The sequence below is a fragment of the Anabrus simplex genome, chromosome 1, assembly GCF_040414725.1.
Source record: "Anabrus simplex isolate iqAnaSimp1 chromosome 1, ASM4041472v1, whole genome shotgun sequence".
Classification (NCBI taxonomy): Eukaryota; Metazoa; Arthropoda; class Insecta; order Orthoptera; family Tettigoniidae; genus Anabrus; species Anabrus simplex.
Genome location: NC_090265.1, coordinates 1,122,925,304 through 1,122,944,279, shown reverse-complemented (window position 1 = coordinate 1,122,944,279; position 18,976 = coordinate 1,122,925,304). Strand labels below are relative to the sequence as shown.

General features: G+C 42.6%; 1 protein-coding gene across 1 annotated transcript in view; it reads right to left on the bottom strand.

Moving 5' to 3' along the window:
- LOC136858087 (uncharacterized) overlaps nucleotides 1-18,229 on the bottom strand; it is an 880,688-nt gene extending 862,459 nt beyond the window's left edge. The window contains exon 1 of the mRNA XM_067137359.2: nucleotides 17,957-18,229. Coding sequence (XP_066993460.2) covers nucleotides 17,957-18,107 — 151 coding nt within the window. The 5' untranslated portion in view covers nucleotides 18,108-18,229. The remainder of the gene's footprint in view (nucleotides 1-17,956) is intronic.
- Between the last annotated feature and the right edge of the window lie 747 nt (nucleotides 18,230-18,976).

The following is an 18,976-nucleotide window of genomic DNA, read 5'->3' as shown; positions in this document are numbered from 1 at the left end:
ACTGATCCACAGAGGGAGCTGATCGCCTAGTGGTACGGATGAGTAATTTTTATAGCCCAAGTATATATTTCAAAACATTAGGAAATTATCAAAATTTCGTATACCTTGTAACTTCTGCGCTAACTGCCCTAAGTTAATCGCAGTGGTATCATTATGTCGGGCGTAATATTCTGTATGCAATGGTATATATATCATGGACCGAAATTTACCTTCAGAAGTCGATATGAAGCAAATTAAGAAATGTCACATGTTCGTCTCTTAGAGTTGTGGTACATCCATCTCCGGCTCAGAGAAAGCTTTCTAAGGGTACCCTACTCAAGAGGCTGAAACAGATATTTAGAAGGTCAAACTGCCGATTTTTCAAAATAAATTCAAACTTTAAATGCGTTTTTCTTTGAGAGTTCAGACTATTTTATAATGTGCAAGGCGTCAAATGGATTTTTAGACATATTAACCACCCGCCTTGGTATGCCTTTTGGTTTTGGGAATTAATCGCAAATCAAATCATATGCCTCAAAATAGGCACTATTTTAAACCCCTCCACCGCCCCGCGTGTCATATTTTTTCTTAAGCTCCACGTTTATCGGTACCTCAACCATTCGGATCGGATCTAGTTATAAACCTGGATATGAGTCGTTGCACTAAGGTTCGAATGTATGTAGCCTGATTTTATAGACGCTGTTTGTCTGGTAAGCTAGAACAGGTCGATAATTTCAAGTATTTAGGTTGTGTGTTCTCCTAGGATGGTAACATAGTGAGATTGAATCAAGGTGTAGTAAAGCTAATGTAGTGAGCTCGCAGTTGCGATCAACAGTATTCTGTAAGAAGGAAGTCAGCTCCCAGACGAAACTATCTTTACATCGGTCTGTTTTCAGACCAACTTTGCTTTACGGGAGCGAAAGCTGGGTGGACTCAGGATATCTTATTCATAAGTTAGAAGTAACAGACATGAAAGTAGCGAGAATGATTACTGGTACAAACAGGTAGGAACAATGGCAGGAGGGTACTCGGAATGAGGAGATAAAGGCTAATTTAGGAATGAATTCGATGGATGTTGTACGTATAAACCGACTTCGGTGGTGGGGTCATGTGAGGCGAATGGAGTAGGACAGGTTACCTAGGAGAATAATGGACTCTGTTATGGAGGGTAAGAGAAGTAGAGAGAGACCAAGACGACGATGGTTAGACTCAGTTTCTAACGATTTAAAGATAATAGGTATAGAACTAAAAGAGGCCACAGCACTAGTTGCAAATAGAGGATTGTGGCGACGTTTAGTAAATTCTCAGAGGCTTGCAAACTGAACGCTGAAAGGCATATCAGTCTGATAACGTATGTATGTATGTATGTATGGTCATCATCCCGGAGGTTGGTTGGATCCTCAAATAGCACCACTAGAGATTTTGTGATTACAGGCAAACCGCGAAAACCAATATTGGCACCAAAATGAGGCGTCCTAGGCAAGATGGAGAGTGAGGTAGTTTGTTGTTGCTTTCCTGACTAGACCAGAGACTGCCAGCCCTACGAGCAACACCTTTCAGAACACTGAGACGCACTATGAGTCGTGCTTTGAATGTCATTACTCAGCACCACCCACGCCCCAGCAGCTTCCACACTGTCACAGCTATGAGACTAGGACTTAGGTGGAAGCTACATTTTATTATGGCATGTGCCAAGAGATGGAGGCTAAAACACTGCATCCATCAAGAAATAGCAAGAGGTACTGTTACACAGGGTAGTCAGCTAAAATGTTCAACACGTATCGAGAGAGTTGGCTTGGTGGTACGATCCGTGAAGCTGTGAGCTAACATTCGGGAGATGATGGGCCCGAATCTCACCTTAGATAGTTCTCCGTGGTTTCCCAAATTCACATCACGCAAATACTGGAACTTAATTACGGCCATGACCGCTTCTTTTCCAGTCCTAGCCCTTTTCTGTACCATTGAAATCCTAAACTAAGCCAGTGCCACATTAAACCACAGCCAAAAGGAAGAGCAAAGATCGAATCTGATTTTATTTTCAGTAATGTTATGAAGGAGTTTCTAACTGAACTTGCAGTACTTTTCCAAAGAATTAACAAAGACCTATCAGCTGAGATAACGGTAGGCTACTTTGTTTTTTTAATGGAACTACACTGTTTCTGCACCTAGGATCAGATATGAACATGCAAAATCGAGGTGTGTAATTATTTTTAAAATGTTTAATATCCGACAAGTACTTCTCGAGAAAATGGAAAGTCTTGATATTCAGATTTTGATATATTTCTGGAAACTGTTCCGTCTTCCGTTTCGCGTCTTCGCAGAGGGCTTTGAATGAGACGGTGAGGTCTAGTATTTCAGAGTATCACAGCGAGATGGATGTTGATTAGCAATTCACTTCAATTTACAATTAATAAATTCAGGAAGCATAGTCATGTCTTAAGTACGAAAACAATAACATACAGTTTGTTTCTGTATCACGTTCCTCAGACTATAGTGTGAACTATCAGTATCCTGATATCACGGCTGCGTGGTTTGAAAGGACAAACAACCCTATCAGTGAGATAGAGCTCTCATTAAAGATTGTTCTGTCATGTCACTTCCTTTTTGCATTTGAGAGACTGATACTCAAATAGGCTACAGAACATGCTTGCGGTGTCCTAAGGGGGAAAAGCGAAAAACAGCGTCGATTATATTTGGGATTGTGGTCTAAAGTAGAGAAAGGGTTGACTTAACCATTGTCAAAACAGAGAGCGAATAATTCATTGATCAAATAATATATAAAACATCGCAATCAAGAGGCAGACTATGAATCCCCAGTTATGTACAGTACATCCAACGATAATAACAAATTACGTTCTTGTTTCTCCGCACTTGCAGCAATCGCTGATTTTGCAGTTTGATGTTTCTTCACTAATCGGCTCATTAGACAGCTTGACTCATGAGGCCGAGGTCGCAGGATCGAATCCCGGTACAGTCATTTAAAAGTGCTGAAACTTGTCACATGTCAGTGGATATAAATTTGCAGGAACGTTAAAGAACTTTTCACGGGAAAATACCTATGTCTTTTCAGACCGAGAAGTTTCTGCCGTCAAACCACCGCTCATCGAAAAAGAAAAGTATCTAGCCTTGCAGGTGAATGTAAAATGTACATTGTAAATCTATATATAAAAATAGACGTGTCTGTCCGTATATTTCACCTTGCAGCCAAAACTAACCACCAAAGACCACTGGTGTTTGTCTGTGACAGTAGCCTATAGTTTCCCATCGTGCACTACCGTATGTTGGTTGCGTGTCGGTAACTGTGGTGGTGTGATGGATATGGGGGTTTAAAGGTGGCCAACTACATATAAAAATAGACGCGTGTGTTCGTATATTTCATCTTACAGACCACAGACCACTGATGTTTGTGTGCGGTGGTAGCCTCGAGTCTCCTAACGTGCAGTGTAGTTGTTGCATGTCGGTAGCTGTAGTGGTGTGGTAGATGTGGGGGTTGAAATTGGCCGACTACATATAAAATTAGATGTGTGTGTTCGTATATTTCACCTTGCAGCCACAAATACCCATCTCAGACCACTGGTATTTATGTGCGGTAGTTGCCTCGAGTCTCCAATCGAGCACTATAGTTTTTGCGTGTCGGTAGCTGTAGTGGTGTGGTAGATGTGGGGGTTTAAAGTGACCGACTATATATAAAAATAGACGCGTGTGTTCGTATATTTCACCTTGGAGCCACAAGTAACCACCGCAGACCACTGATGCTTCTGTGTGGTAGTAACTTCGAGTCTCCCGTCGTGCACTATGGTGGTTGTGTGCCGTTAGCTGTGGTGATGTGGTAGATTTGGGGGATGAAAGCGGCCGACTATATAAGAAAACAGACGTCTGTGTCCGTATATTTCACCTTGCAGCCACAACTGCACATCGCAGACCAATGGTGTTGTGTAGTAGTAGCAGCATGGAGTCTCCCATCGTGCACTATAGGGGTTGCGTGTCTGTAGCTGTGGGGGTGTGGGAGATGTGGGGCTTGAAAATGGCTGACTTCGTCACTGAATGTATTAAGATGAGTGAGAATGTACTGGAAGGATCGGAGTGAGAATGTACTCTAGAAGGCTGTGATGTATACTCCTTGGTTTTATATATCATCTTTGAGTCATCTCGCAGGGGTATGTTGATCTCAGAACCATAATAGCTTTCTGCTTAAGTACATCTGTGAGTATTTTCTGTAATTCTTGAATACAAAACAGATACTTAGTGAACAGCTCCTTAGCAATATCATTGAGGCAGTAATCCTAACCGGCAGAGAAAGAGGAAAATCAGTTTTCCTGCCAAGAATTCCAATGATCTCAAATGATTTGTCAGTTTGTTTCAAATTATTACAATTTGCAGCGAGATTTGCTTATAGTATGACTATCAATATGACTCAGCGTCAAACGTTCCACAATTGCGGAGTTAATTTGAAGGATTCCTGTTTCACACAGGGTCAGCTCAACGTTGCTTTCTCTCGTGTCGGACAAGCAGAAAATCTGTCTGTGCATGCGCCAGATAACAAGACATCAAATGCAGTGTATAAGAATGTATTTTTATGAAATGACTTATAATGGAAGATATTTATGTACCCCGAAAAAAGAATAAAAACAAAAGAAGAAGCAGGAAAAGAGTGGTCTTTTAATGCACGTCTTCATAATTATATAGAGAAAACCGCACGAATGTACAATAAATTTTTTAAAAAACAAGCGAAGCGGGTTGTCTTCAGCTAGTATATACAGGATGTTAGGGGTATACGTGCAGATATTAAGCTAGACGGCAAAGAAAAATACATCTCACAATATATGCTATGTACTTTTTACCTTGTCCTATTAGTTTGCCCATAACTGAGCCAAATATTTCAGGACCTAATGTGTTTTGAACGGCCGTAGCAGGATATGCCGGTTACGTCATTCTGTCCACGCGTAGTGGAAGCACAGTAGCAGAGTATAGGGCTTGTTGAACCTGTTTCTTATCGCAGGCCAATGCATGTTGTTGTGCACTTCCCCTAAAGCCTTGGCAAGTAGGAGAGGATGACTCACGTGCCAAGCCACTTGCTGTACTCGAAAAGCGGTCTAGGGTACTCTGTGTGAAATGTACACAGAATTCTTACAGTGACCTCGAAGATACGTACCAGCACATACATGCGAATCAAGTATTGTGTAGTTGTGTGTGATTTTTAAGACGTCAATGGCATTACTCAGTGATCCCAGCTGACAAAATGAAAGGAAATAGTTAATAAGTAAATTAAAAATGAGCGCAACATTTCTGTGCTCTTATTGCGACAGTCCACGATGAATTTCTGACAATAGACAATGCGAGTTTTCTATGCTTATTCATAAACTTTTCAGGTCAGTGAAAGGACGGTGGACACTGAAAGAAAAGGTTGTAAGTATTCAGTCATACTGTTATTAATGAGACAGATTTCAAAAACCGTAGCTGCAAATATGCGTGAACATTGCTCGAAGGAAAAATAGCTACTGTGGATTTGCTTTGCTAGTTACTTTACGTCGCACCGAGACAGATAGGTCTTATGGCGACGATGGGACAGGAAAGGGCTAGGAGTGGGAAGGAAGCGGCCGTGGCCTTAATTAAGGTACAGCCCCAGCATTTGCCTGGTGTGAAAATGGAAAACCACGGAAAACCATCTTCAGGGCCGCCGACAGTGGTGTTCGAACCTGCTATCTACCGAATACTGGATACTGGCCGCACTTAAGCGACTGCAGCTATCGAGCTCGGTCTACTGTGGAATTGCCGCCGGGCATTCCTAATAGAAGGCTTATTCTTCTTTTTCCTAATCTGTTTACCCTCCAGGGTTGGTTTCCGGACTCACCACTACCGCCTCAAGGGCAGTGTCCTGGAGCGTGAGACATTTTCCTAATCTGTTTACCCTCCAGGGTTGGTTTCCGGACTCACCTCTACCGCCTCAAGGGCAGTGTCCTGGAGCGTGAGACATTGGGTCGGGGGATACAACTGGGGAGAATGACCAGTACCCCGTCCAGGCGGCCTCACCTTCTATGCTGATCAGGGGCCTTGCGGGGGAATGGGGAGATTGGAAGGGATAGACAAGGAAGAGGGAAGGAAGCGGCCGTGGCCTTAAGTTAGGTACCATCCCGGCATTTGCCTGGAGAAGTGGAAAACTACGGGAAACCACTTTCAGGATGGCTGAGGTGGGAATCGAACCACCTCTACTCATTTGACCTCCCGAGGCTTAATGGACCCCGTTCCAGCCCTCGTATCACTTTTCAAATTTCGTGGCGGAGCTGGGAATGGAACACGGGCCTCTGGGGGGTGGCAACTAATCACACTAACCACTATACCACAGAGGTGGACAGAAGGCTAATTACTGGACAGTAAGTGCCGATAGGTAATGTAACGGACCCGTTTAATTAAAACTTCCGTAATAATAATGTTACTACTACTACTACTACTACTACTACTACTACTACTACTACTACTACTACTACTACTACTACTACTACTATCTTAACGTTTCACTAACTAATTTTCACGGTTTTCGGAGACGCTGAAGTGCCAGAATTTTGTACCGCAGTACTTTTTTAAATGCAAGTAAATCCACAGACACGAGACAGGCGTATTTCAGCACCTTCAAATACCACCGAACTGAGCCGCCATCGAACCTGCCAAGGTGGGATCAGAAGACCAGCGCTCTATCGTCCGAGCTACTCAGACCGCCATTGGAGCTTAGAGTAAGTTGATCGTGCGGTTAGGGGCGCGCAGCTGTGAGCTTGTATTCTAGTGATAGTGGGTTCGAACTCCACTGTCGGCAGCCAGGAAGATGGTTTTTCGTAGTTTCCCATTTTCACATCAGGGAAATGCTGGGACTGTACCTTTATTAGACTTCGAACGCTTCCTTCCCACTTGTATCCCTTTTCTCTCCCATCGTTGTCGTAAGACCTATTTGTGTCGGTGCGACGTAAAACAATTTGTAAGTACATGTTTCGGTAATTTCGGAGACATGTCTGCAATTATAATATTAATAATAATTCGGACCTGTTAAAAGTTCACTATTTTCTTTTGTGTTTTCTGACAGATTACGAGCTACGATGTTTGAGTGGGGCGATTAACTTTTATTTTCATAATAGTTAGTAATAATAGACTAACACAGTTTTTATAATAATATTGTTACTGGCTTTGCGACGGATGCAAGCTGACAGCTGCGCGCTCCTAATCGCACGGCCAACTCGCCCAGTAATAATAATAATAATAATAATAATAATAATAATAATAATAATACATCTTTACGTGCCAATGGAGACGCGCGGTGTCGGAATTTTGCCCACAGGTATTCTTTAACGTGCCTGTAATCTACCGATCAGAAGCGGTCGTATTTGAGCACCTTGAAATACCAGCGGACTGAGCCAGGATCGAGCCTGCTAAGTTCATGAAACCAGTGCTTGAACAGTCTGAGCCACTCAGCCTGGCAACGTTTATTTTGATACGTTTAATAGGCACTGCAAAATCAGCAGTAAGCTAGAAGGCTTTCATTTACATTTAAAGTTCTCTTCGGTTGGAAGCACGAAAGGAAGGTACGTCTAATTCATTTATGTTCATAACATGTCCCTTACTTGTATGAAGTAAAACGTTCGATGTGTTTTGACATTTCAGTTCCGATACTACTCACTTGGAAATCATATCCCATGCATTCTTTCGTTGACGTAATAAACTTTATTTACATAGACGTCAACGCGGGATGTTTCTGCATACGGCGAGTTGCACTCCCAAAAGACCATGATATTGAAATCGCACGGTGGGAAAATATTCCACGTAAGCAGTTCGACAAAAGCACTAAACGTGTCTCGTGTCGATTCCGTTGTCTGCTGTACCTAGGGAAGGGGATGTGGCTGGACGGGTTCCCCGCCCCTACATGAAACCGGTCTGTCTGACCTTGACCTGAATAACAGCTGTCAGAGATGCGAATTATCGTCTGTACTAGTACGCGAGTTACTTCGTAGTAGTAGAATCAGTAGTATTACTTGAATAATGCCAGTGTATGAATACCACGAATACCATGATATGCTGCTAGTGTATCGTGTGGCAGAACAGAACACGGGTCGCCCTTCATGAATCTATCGGGAAAGGCTTCGAGCAATTTATATTTTGTTTTTTATTCACTACGAGTTAAAACAGAGGACACTTTGATTTTAAGGGCCGATGACATTAAGACAGCAATCATCATCATCATCATCGTCGTCGTCGTCATCATCATCATCATCACGTATAAATATTCAATAAAATAATTGTTTTATATTCATCATTACTGAAATAGGAAGTATAAGTTAACATTTAACTTAAGAAGGTTGCCTAGAGTGTTTTGTTAATTTACAAAAGAAAAATTAAAATTTCTTTTAGTGTAAGGCAATCTGTATGTTTTTGTTTTCTAAACTGTTGTACTGTAATGTTTAACATAGGTACATTTTGTTGTTCACAGGCGTTTTCGTGTACGTTCGTAAATCCGTACTTTTCTATTCGAGATAGTCTTGTTACCGTCCACCTGGAATTACGGAGCCCGTACTGTATGGTAGTTATTTTTCTACAACAGAGTGTTACTCATGCGACTGTAGTTCCTACGACCACGCCACTCTTATGTCTGTGTCACTAATGTGCGCTTTGTTCGGCTCTGTACTGCTTGACCATGTGGCTCTCGTTACCTTCTTCTGCCACTTCTTCTACTGCAGCCTTATGTCTTATTCTACCGACATCATCTTAACACGCAGTAGCGTAATCTGTTGCGATTTACCGAGCTCGATAGCTGCAATCGCTTAAGTCCGGCTCCATGGCTAAATGGTTAGCGTGCTGGCCTTTGGTCACAGGGGTCCCGGGTTCGATTCCCGGCAGGGTCGGGAGTTTAACCTTAATTGGTTAATTTTGCTGGCACGGGAACTGGGTGTATATGCCATCTTCATCATCATTTCATTCTCATCACGACGCGCAGGTCGTGGATACAGGTGCTTATGTACCACAACATCACCGGCTTTCAGGCCGGCTCCTTGGCTAAATGGTTAGCGTGCTGGTCCTTGATCACAGGGGTCCCGGGTTCGATACGCAGCGGGGTCGCGAATTCTAACCATCATAGGTTAATTTTGCCGGTACGGGGGCTGGGTGTGTGTGTTGTCTCATCATCAATTCATTCTCATTACGACACGCAGGTCGCCTACGAGTGTCAAATCGACAGACCTGCTTCTGGCGAGCCGAACTTGTCCTCGGACACTCCCGGCACTAAAAGCCATACGACATTTCATTTCAGCGTGGCCAGTGTCCATTATTCGTGAGATAGTGGGCTCGAACCCCTCTCTCGGCAGCCCAGAAGACGGTTTTCCGTGGTTTCCCATTTTTACACCAGGAAAATGCTGGGGCTATACCTTAATTAAGGCCACGGCCGCTTCCTTCCCTGTCCTAGCCTTTCCAGTCCCATCGTCGCCATAAGGCCTATCTGTGTAGGTGCGACGTAAAGCCAATAGCTGCTGCGATTTGTTATTAGCACCATCATAGTAAAATGTAATATAGTTGTGGCGGAATCTTCTTAGATACCTTCGATATCTGTGGATTGTGTATAATTTGATAACTCATCTGTACTCATGAAAGCGACCGTCGGCCTGGCGTTCAGGTTAATAGCTACATCTCTCTAACGCGTAACCTTGATTATGTTTCTTAGATTTGTTGATGTGTATGTTTGATGTTTATACCCAGTACGAGATTACAGCTGACTCATCCCCACGAGCTTGACCTGGTTCTCGTCTTAAGCATAGTAATCTGTAGGTAACTACTGCGTCCGATGCTAACTCACGTGACATACATTTCATCTTGTTTCCTCTTAAACCACGCGTATTTTACTATTTTCTTCCACGTATTTCAGCTTTTAATTACGGTACCTGATAATAATAATAATAATAATAATAATAATAATAATAATAATAATTGCTTTACGTCCCACTAACTACACCGAGCTCGATAGCTGCAGTCGCTTAAGTGTTGCCAGTATCCAGTAATCGGGAGATAGTGGGTTCGAGCCCCACTGTCGGCAGTCCTGAAGATGGTTTTCCGTGGTTTCCCATTTTCATACCAGGCAAATACTGGGGCTGTACTTTAATTAAGGCCACGGCCGCTTCCTTCCAACTCCTAGGCCTTTCCCATCCCATCGTCGCCATAAGACCTATCTGTGTCGGTGCGACGTAAAGCCCCTAGCAAAAAGACCTATCTGTGTCGGTGCGACGTAAAGCAAAATAGCAAAAAACTACTTCTACGGTTTTCTGAGACGCTGAGGTGCCCGAATTTAGTCCCGCACGAGTTCTTTTTATGTACCAGAAAATCTGCCGACACGAGGCTGACGTGTATTTGAGCACCTTCAAATACCACCGGACTGGGCCAGAAGTTGGAGTCAAAAGGCCTGCACCTCAACCGTCTGAGCCACTCAGCCCGGAAGGAGGTACGAAATATAGGTACGTTTAATTTATTTAGTTGTATAACATGTCCATTATTCATTTGAAACTAAACGTTCGATGTGTTTCGATAATTCAATTCCGATGCTACTCATTTGGGCATCCCATGACTGTTTTCGTTGGCGTAAGGAACTGCCATCTTTCTTCTACCTTTACGCAATGCACAACGGGGATCGTACCGTATTTCACGTCCTGGCGCGCTTATACCAACCAATAATTATATCAGTCGTACTGGTCCCGCACCGATACAGGTTTTCAGGTCATTTCCATACTCACTAGACCACGGGGCTGATGACCACAGATATCCCAACCCCCTAAATGACAAAACAGCAAATGAACCAGTATTAACGCTGAGAATTCGGTACATCTTCAGGGTCCGAAACCGATGACCAGGGTTGTCTGTAGCCCCTAAGACGGAAACTAAATACTGACTACAACGAACCCAGTCTGGCGAGAATGTAACGTAATATGGCATACACTACTGTAGTAGTCACCTTCAGCTGTTATCATAGCTCAGTGGCTCTTAAACATAAAACCAGTTTGACAAGTATGTTACGTAACATCTCGTGCAATACATTGGCAGCGTTCAGCTGTTACAGTAGCACACTTGCTTGTAAACATAAACCAGTTTGGCACGAATAGCGCGTGACTCGCCTGTTCTCAATGCGAAGCTATTCATTCACAAGAACAAGTCATACTACCTATTCTAAAAACATCGTATCTTTTTGCTCTCGAAAATAACTTCCGAGGATTACTAAAAGTTTGATATATAGTGGTTCGTCACATCGTTCTCTATTGCTAGAAGAAATATCTGCAGGTATACACCTAACACCCTGTATATAGCACCATTTGTGATTTGATCTACCAATCTTGTTTCGGTATTTTTCTATAACACCACACTTCTTTTCCATATTTCACTTCAGTACAGAGTTATGCTACACAAAAGTCTCCAGAAATAGTTTAATACTCACATATACTGCATGTATGTGGTCGGCAAATTTGAGGGCTTGGGCTACTCTACACTTTACCTCTTGGCTTCTATCATCACTAGTTATTCTACTTGTACTAGCCAAGGAACAATAGTTATCTACTGTCTTAAGCAATAATTACTTCCTAATCTGACATTTCCTGCATCACCTGCTTCATTCGATGGCATTCCATCTCTCATTTTTAGATACAGGGTGGCCCACTTAAACCTTTCCCCGCAGATATATCTGGAACAACAAGATATATTGAAAAATGACTTTCACAGGCATGCAGGCAGGGAAGGGGCTAATTAAAGTAAATACTATGAGCCAGTCAAAAACGTAGGAAAATAGTATTTTCAACACCAACTTACTTTTTTTTAAAATAGACACACTGTATTATTTCGTGCGCAATCGTTAACATGAAGAATCACATAAGTAATGGCGTTTGTTTCATCGCAATAGGTCAATTACATCCCGAGATATCGCAACGTGAAGTTGACGCTTGAGATACACGAAACGCGCAGCAGTTGCACATCCCGAGAGTCAAGCGCGAAACTCACGGTCCTCTTACTCGCGATATGATTGCCGTACTACGATGCGACAGGCACTGTACTTAATGCTATTTGCAACAGAAGGGAAGTTAAACGCATAGCATTATTATTGGACGTAACGACCAGGTAACTCTTCACCTCCGTAGCGTAACGGTTAGCGCGCTGTTAGCTGCCGTCAGAGGTTCGGGCTCGATTGCCGGTGCTGTCAAGATTTAACCCTACTACACTAAAGGGGGGAAAAGTGTGACATTGTTACTAAACATTCGTAAATTTTGCGACTCAAAAGTTTTATTGTAAATGAGACACATTATTGAAGTGTTCTAGAGCCTCCGTGGCTCAGGCCGCAGCGCACTGGCTTCTCACCGCTCGATTTCGTGGTTCAAATCCCGGTCACTTCATGTGAGATTTGTGCTGGACAAAGCGGAGGCGGGACAGGTTTTTCTCCATGTACTCCGGTTTTCCCTGTCATAATTCATTCCAGCAACACTCTCCAATATCATCTCATTTCATCTGTCATTCATTAATCATTGCCCCAGAAGAGTGCGACAGGCTTCGGCAGCCGGCTAAATGGGGGCTTCCATTCATTCCATTCCTGACCCGGTCGAATAACTGGAAACAGGCTGTGGATTTTCATTTTCATTGAAGTGTTCTGCATTGAAATTAAATGAAAACAATCATGCAGAATTGAATCACAGATACCAAAAAATAACTTTAAAATGTTATTTTTGCTTAGGAAGCATTGTCACAAACCAGGCAACACTTGCCACGATGTCTGCACAAATAGCTCTTGAGCAGTGGTTGCAAAATGTTGGTAGTCATCCTCCTTATGCTCGAAGGACACAATGAGCACACTTGCCTTCCTTGTGCATGTTCTGGTTGTTCTTGTTGCTGAGCGACGGAATCCAGTCTCTCGCAGATGTTGATAAGTAGTTACATTGGTACATTCAGTTCGCCTGAAAAGAGCTGCACCACCTCGGGATGAGGACAAGAATTCGTTTTTACCAGGTAACTCATACACACTACATTCTCAAGAGCGTTATTCCGTGATACATACTGCGCCATTCCAGACTCCTGAAGTAAAATATCGAAAACAAGCGACAGGAAAATATAAGAAACGACTCCATCAGAATATGAATTCTGTATTCTAGGTGCTTTACGTCGCACCGACACAGATAGGTCTTATAGCGCCGATGGGATAGGAAAGGCCTAGGAGTTGGAAGGAAGCGGCCGTGGCCTTAATTAAGGTACAGCCCCAGCATTTGCCTGGTGTGAAAATGGGAAACCACGGAAAACCATCTTCAGGGCTGCCGATAGTGGGATTCGAACCTACTATCTCCCGGATGCAAGCTCACAGCCGCGCGCCTCTACGCGCACGGCCAACTCGCCCGGTAATTCTGTATTCATTCAATCACAAAAGGTTATTCACGTCCTCTTTTTACAGATCATCTTCAGGAACATTAATACCATCATCGAAAATTATGAACGAAAGTAACTCTTTCTCTTACATTTCTCAATAATAATAATAATAATAATAATAATAATAATAATAATAATAATAATACATTATATCCAACTCACTACGTTTACGCCGGGCTAGTCGAATCTGGCTCCCGAGCCTTATGGCCCTAGTAGGCGGCTTCGATCTCCGCCGAGTCCGGTGATAGGTCTGTTTGAAGGTGCTTAAATACGTCAGCCTCGGGTTAATTGATTTACCGGTACGTAAAAGAACTCATATGGGATAAAATTTCGGGACCTCAGCGTCTCAATAAAACGTAAAAGTACTGCGGTGGAACGTAAAACCAATGGCATTTTATCCAATTTTGCGGCTTTTGGAGACGTTGAGGGGCTATACTGTAATTTTACCTCACAAGAGTTCTTTTACATGTGGGTAATTCTACTGACACAAGGCTAACGTACCTGAGCACCTTGAAATACCACTGGACTAACCCGAGATCGAACCCTCCAACTTTTGGCTTCAAAAAGCCAGTGCTCTACCATCTGAACCACTCAGCCTGGCACTCAAAAAAAATGTCATGTATTTAATCAAAACAGGAGAAAATGTTGAATCGTCTCTGCACGACTATATAGCCGTTCATGTTCTCCGTTGATCTTTGAAGGGTGGAACATAAAATTACCCATCGCAACACCGAACAGTGTACCTCAGAGCATTGCAGCACGGCCAGTAATGGCTGCTAGATCTGTACGCAGGAGACAAGTGGATTCAAATCCACCGTTGCCTATCCCCGAAATGGTTTTCCATGGTTTCCATGGCAAATGCCGGGATGGTACCTGTCTCAAGGTCACGGTCGCTTCCCTCCCTGTCTTAGCTTGTACAAGTACACCCTCAGACAACACCATCACACAGCTAAATGAGGAGACAGACGTGTTGAACTGACTACATAACAGGTTTCATCACAGAATCCGTACAAAGGACATTACTAATCCTAGTCAAAGAATACATATTCATATAACAACTCTCGTCTTTTGTAACAGTTTCATGCTCACTACAATCAGTTCTAAACAATGACCTACTTAGGTGGGTGGTGATTATTGTTCTAAATGAAATGAAATGCCGTATGGCTTTTAGTGCCGGGATATCCCAGGACGGGTTCGGCTCGCCAGGTGCAGGTCTTTCTATTTGACATCCATAGGCGACCTGCGCGTCGTGATGAGAATGAAATGATGATCAAGACGACACATACACCCAGCCCCCGTGCCATTGGAATTAACCAATTAAGGTTAAAATCCCCGGCCCAGCCGGGAATCGAACCCGGGATATTGTTCTAAGAGGAAGTACAACTGGGCAACCATCCTCTATTAACACTAATCAGAGAGAAAAAAGTGAAAGGATCCGCCGGGGTCGGAAAAGAACAAAGAGTTGACCAAGGGAGGTCGGAAGGATAGACGAAAGTGAGGAGCCTGACATAAGTAAATGGAAGCAGTACCAGGACTCAGCTAAGGGTCACGTGGTCACGCTCCCAAGTTAAGAGTTCCTGGGGGCTCTTTTAGTCTCTTCTTACGACAGGAAGGGGATAACGTGGGTGCTTTTATTGTACCACCCCCACCCACAGGGGCTTTATAAGCGTTTTTAATACAGTTAATCGACCACTTCAACTAATGCGCTTATGATGCCCAGTGATGGCCGACCAATGCCATGCCTGACGTAGGATGCACCATGCATTACAATGTCAATGGACAACAATGCAGCTCGCGAAGCAATACGGAAGTGAGACTGATGCGTAGGCAAACTAGTTAGGTATAGTAGTACAGTATGGTTTATTTGATGATGCCAATAAACCGATACATTGCTACATGCTACTTACCGGTGAAGGAGATGACGGCTAGAGAAAGAAATAGGTTAGGCCTACTTGAGAAAAATTATAAACCTACAGTTCTAGAGTACACATATGAATTTATATAGGCCCTATTCTATGAATATAAACATTACGAAATCTCTATAATTACATTTTACATTAAAGTTACGTTTGACCAAAAAATATTCTGGTACAGGTGTTCCAGTTACAAACCAACCAACCAACCACCCACCAGAAAGAAAATAAACTGAGCCTTTCTTAACTACGTAAATGTCAGCGACTCGGTCGAAATACCCTTAAACCGTGAAGAGATCAATGAAAAATGATCGAAAGAAAAGAAATAATGGTCTACCTTGGATCATCTCGATATCATCATATAACGTAGGCCTATTCACTATCTGCAGTGTAAATTCCACGAAGTTCAGTTCACGGACTAGTTCGGACATTTGGAGCAGATTGTAAAGATTTCTGGAAAATATGTTATTAGACAGTCCAATGTTTTGAAGATAATATCCACATAGGCAGCAATGTAAGCTAGGAATATTGTTAAATCCTACGAACGTCAACTTCGAAGTCTATATTTTAATGCAGAATCCGAACCACAGGAATGAAACTCCCTGCTTCGAAAATATCATAAGCAAAGGATCAGTGACAAGAAAGTTAAACACAGAATTTGATATCTTGCTTCGATTAAAATGTAAAAAGAAAACCTTCACGCAGTGAATGGAGGGGAGGCTTTCAGGAGGCTTCCAAGTTGGTGGTAAAGTGTAACTGGCCCAACGCAGCTCTCGTTGAGATAAAAAGATCGAAAATTAAGCTTTACCAAAGCTTTAAAATACTGTGGTGTTACGCAGGTTTTCATGAAGAAATTTCTGCAATTACTTTCTGCATTAAAGTTACGTTTGTCAAAACACATTTCTAGTACATGTTTAGTCACAAAACCACCATCCACCAGACCGAAAATAAACTGAGTCCACATTCTCTTAACCCTTTACTGCATGAATTATTTTTCGTTTTCGTTTGGTGAAGAAAATTTCAAGATTCAATGTTCAACTTACGTTCAGTGTTTTAGATTTACCAGCAATTCTTAACTGTAAAAACGATGTAAAAAAACAAGGCATCACTGGTATATGTCTTTAAATGACTGTACAGTTAAAGGTGTGCCGGAAAACTACCTCTGTCCACAATCTGTATCCATTTATACAGGTGTAAAGTTGTATGTTGCCTGAGGGCAACAGTATGCAGTAAAAGGTTAACTACAATATCAGCACCGAGCTCGATAGCTGCAGTCGCTGAAGTGCGGCCAGTATCTAGTATTCGGGAAATAGTGGGTTCGAACCTCACTATTTGCAGCCTTGAAGATAGTTTTCCGTGGTTTTCCATCTTCACACCAGGCAAATGCTGGGGTTACCTTAACTAAGGCCACGGCCGCTACCTTCCCACTCTCAGCCCTTTCCTGTCCCATCGTCGCCGTAAGGCCTATCTGTGTCGGTGCGACGTAAAGCAGCTTGTAAAAAAAAAAAAAAAAAAAAAAAAGTGACTCGCTCGTGACTGCAAGAGGTAAAAATCGGCTCGAATAAAACATGCGCTATCACTATCCACGGATTCCCCGACAGATGATTTCGAAAAACAGCATTGAGCATCTTATACATTATTTCTCCAAGTTTCGCGTTTCAATCTTAGGTAAAAACAAAAATCGGATGTAATTACATACCAAACTCACTACAGTTTAATCAAACAGATTTCACACGCACAATACAGGGGGAGATGAATACAATGGTTCTTGCCTGAAATATCTTTTTGCTTGTATGAGAGGCTTGAACATCTTCGGTACGAACCCTTTATATATGTGTGTGTTAGAGAAGACCGATAAATAGCTTTTTTCCGAATAGGTTCTCTGTGTTATAGTGTAATAATTGGTGCCTATGAGGATAGATACCCCAGGACTTATAAACAACATGCAATTCTGGCATTCGTGACTTAGCAAAGAAAACTCGGGAAATCTATCAGCATAGCAGTTGTCAGCGCTGAGATAACGAGCTCGAATCTCCAACGGCAACAAATTCCTAATCCTATCGCAGAGCGGACTCAAATCGTTCGTAAACGAAAAATCTCAAGATAAACACTAAAACAAGGCTGATTTTATCAGTATATGAAAACTTTTGGTACAATGTAATGTGAGTAAATCGGGAAAGAGTATCCTTTTATATACCAATGGATCCAAAACATTGTCGCGTTAAGTGACTTTAAATCATGAAGGAGATAATGGTTTCGAACCACACTGTCGGCAGCCCGGAAGATTGTTTTCCGTTGTTTCCCATTTTCACACCAGGCACCTTAATTAAGGCCACGGTCATTTACTTCCTAACCCATCGTCGTCATAAAATCTATCTGTGTCGGTGCTACGTAAAGCAAATTCTAAAAGACATAAAAAAAGTCATCAAGGTTCAAAGCGGAAAGGAAAAGTCACAAGCGAAATATCGAATGTATAAATATAAATCTTCGTATCACTGCATTCATACCGGTATCTAAAACAAATATCATAAGTAAGCTTAATCAAATGCTGTTCACAAACAAATCCAGGGAGTCCATCTGGAAATGAACCAAGGATTTCAGGGAGTATGTTATGGGATAAATATATTAATACGAATGGTGAATTTTCCTACCATTTGAAAGCAGCTCAGCATCACGATCATGTTGCTGGAGAAGGGCTTGTTGTAGTTGAGTGGGTTGTTTATAGCCGTAAGCAGGTAGCCAGTGGTTGCTGCCAACGATATCCAACCGCTCGCTCCATTCCGAGAAGGCTATTTCTTCCATCACACACAGTAATTACACTAGGCATCAATAATGAACACAACGACCACTTGTACACCAAGCCACCAGATGAAAAGAAACTGCACCACACGAACTATTCCAATAGGTCACACACCATCGCAACGTACTCGCTTGCTTCCCGCTGTCTGTTGTGTCAGTCGCTTTGAAGCAAAGTGAGTTCTCCCCACCTTCTCCGCGGGCAACAGAGCCAATAGGAACGCAGCGTGGAACGGCACGTGACAAAGGGTAACCTATAACTCTCAGTCTTTCTCTTCGCCACGTTTCCGGCATGGAGTAACAATGTTACTACGCGAAGTTAAAAATTCTTGATTCATTATAACCACGAGGTATCTTTGGCCATCAACCTTGTGTGACAAGAACCAGCTGATAACTTGGGCTACTGTCCGGCTCCATGGCTAAATGGTTAGCGTGCTGGCCTTTGGTCACAGGGGACCCGGGTTCGATTCCCGGTAGGGTCGGGAATTTTAACCTGCACCTGGCGAGCCGAACATATCCTCGGACACTCCCGGCACTTGTGTATCAACTGTTTACCATAATTGTTTCCGTCTATACACCACACTGGCTGTATGGCCTTTTCCTGAAGTGAAAGGGAAAACCCCGATGAAAGGCACGCTTAGGATTGCCGCCGCCGCAAAAAAAAAAAAAAAAAAAAAAAAATTAAAAAAAATCGCAATATGAAGATAAAGTTGGAATTCAAGAGGACAAATTGGAGCAAATATTCGTTTATAGGAAGGGGAGTTAGGGATTGGAATAACTTACCAAGGGAGTTGTTCAATAAATTTCCAATTTCTTTAAAATCATTTAAGAAAATGCTAGGAAAACAACAGATAGGGAACCTGCCACCTGGGCGA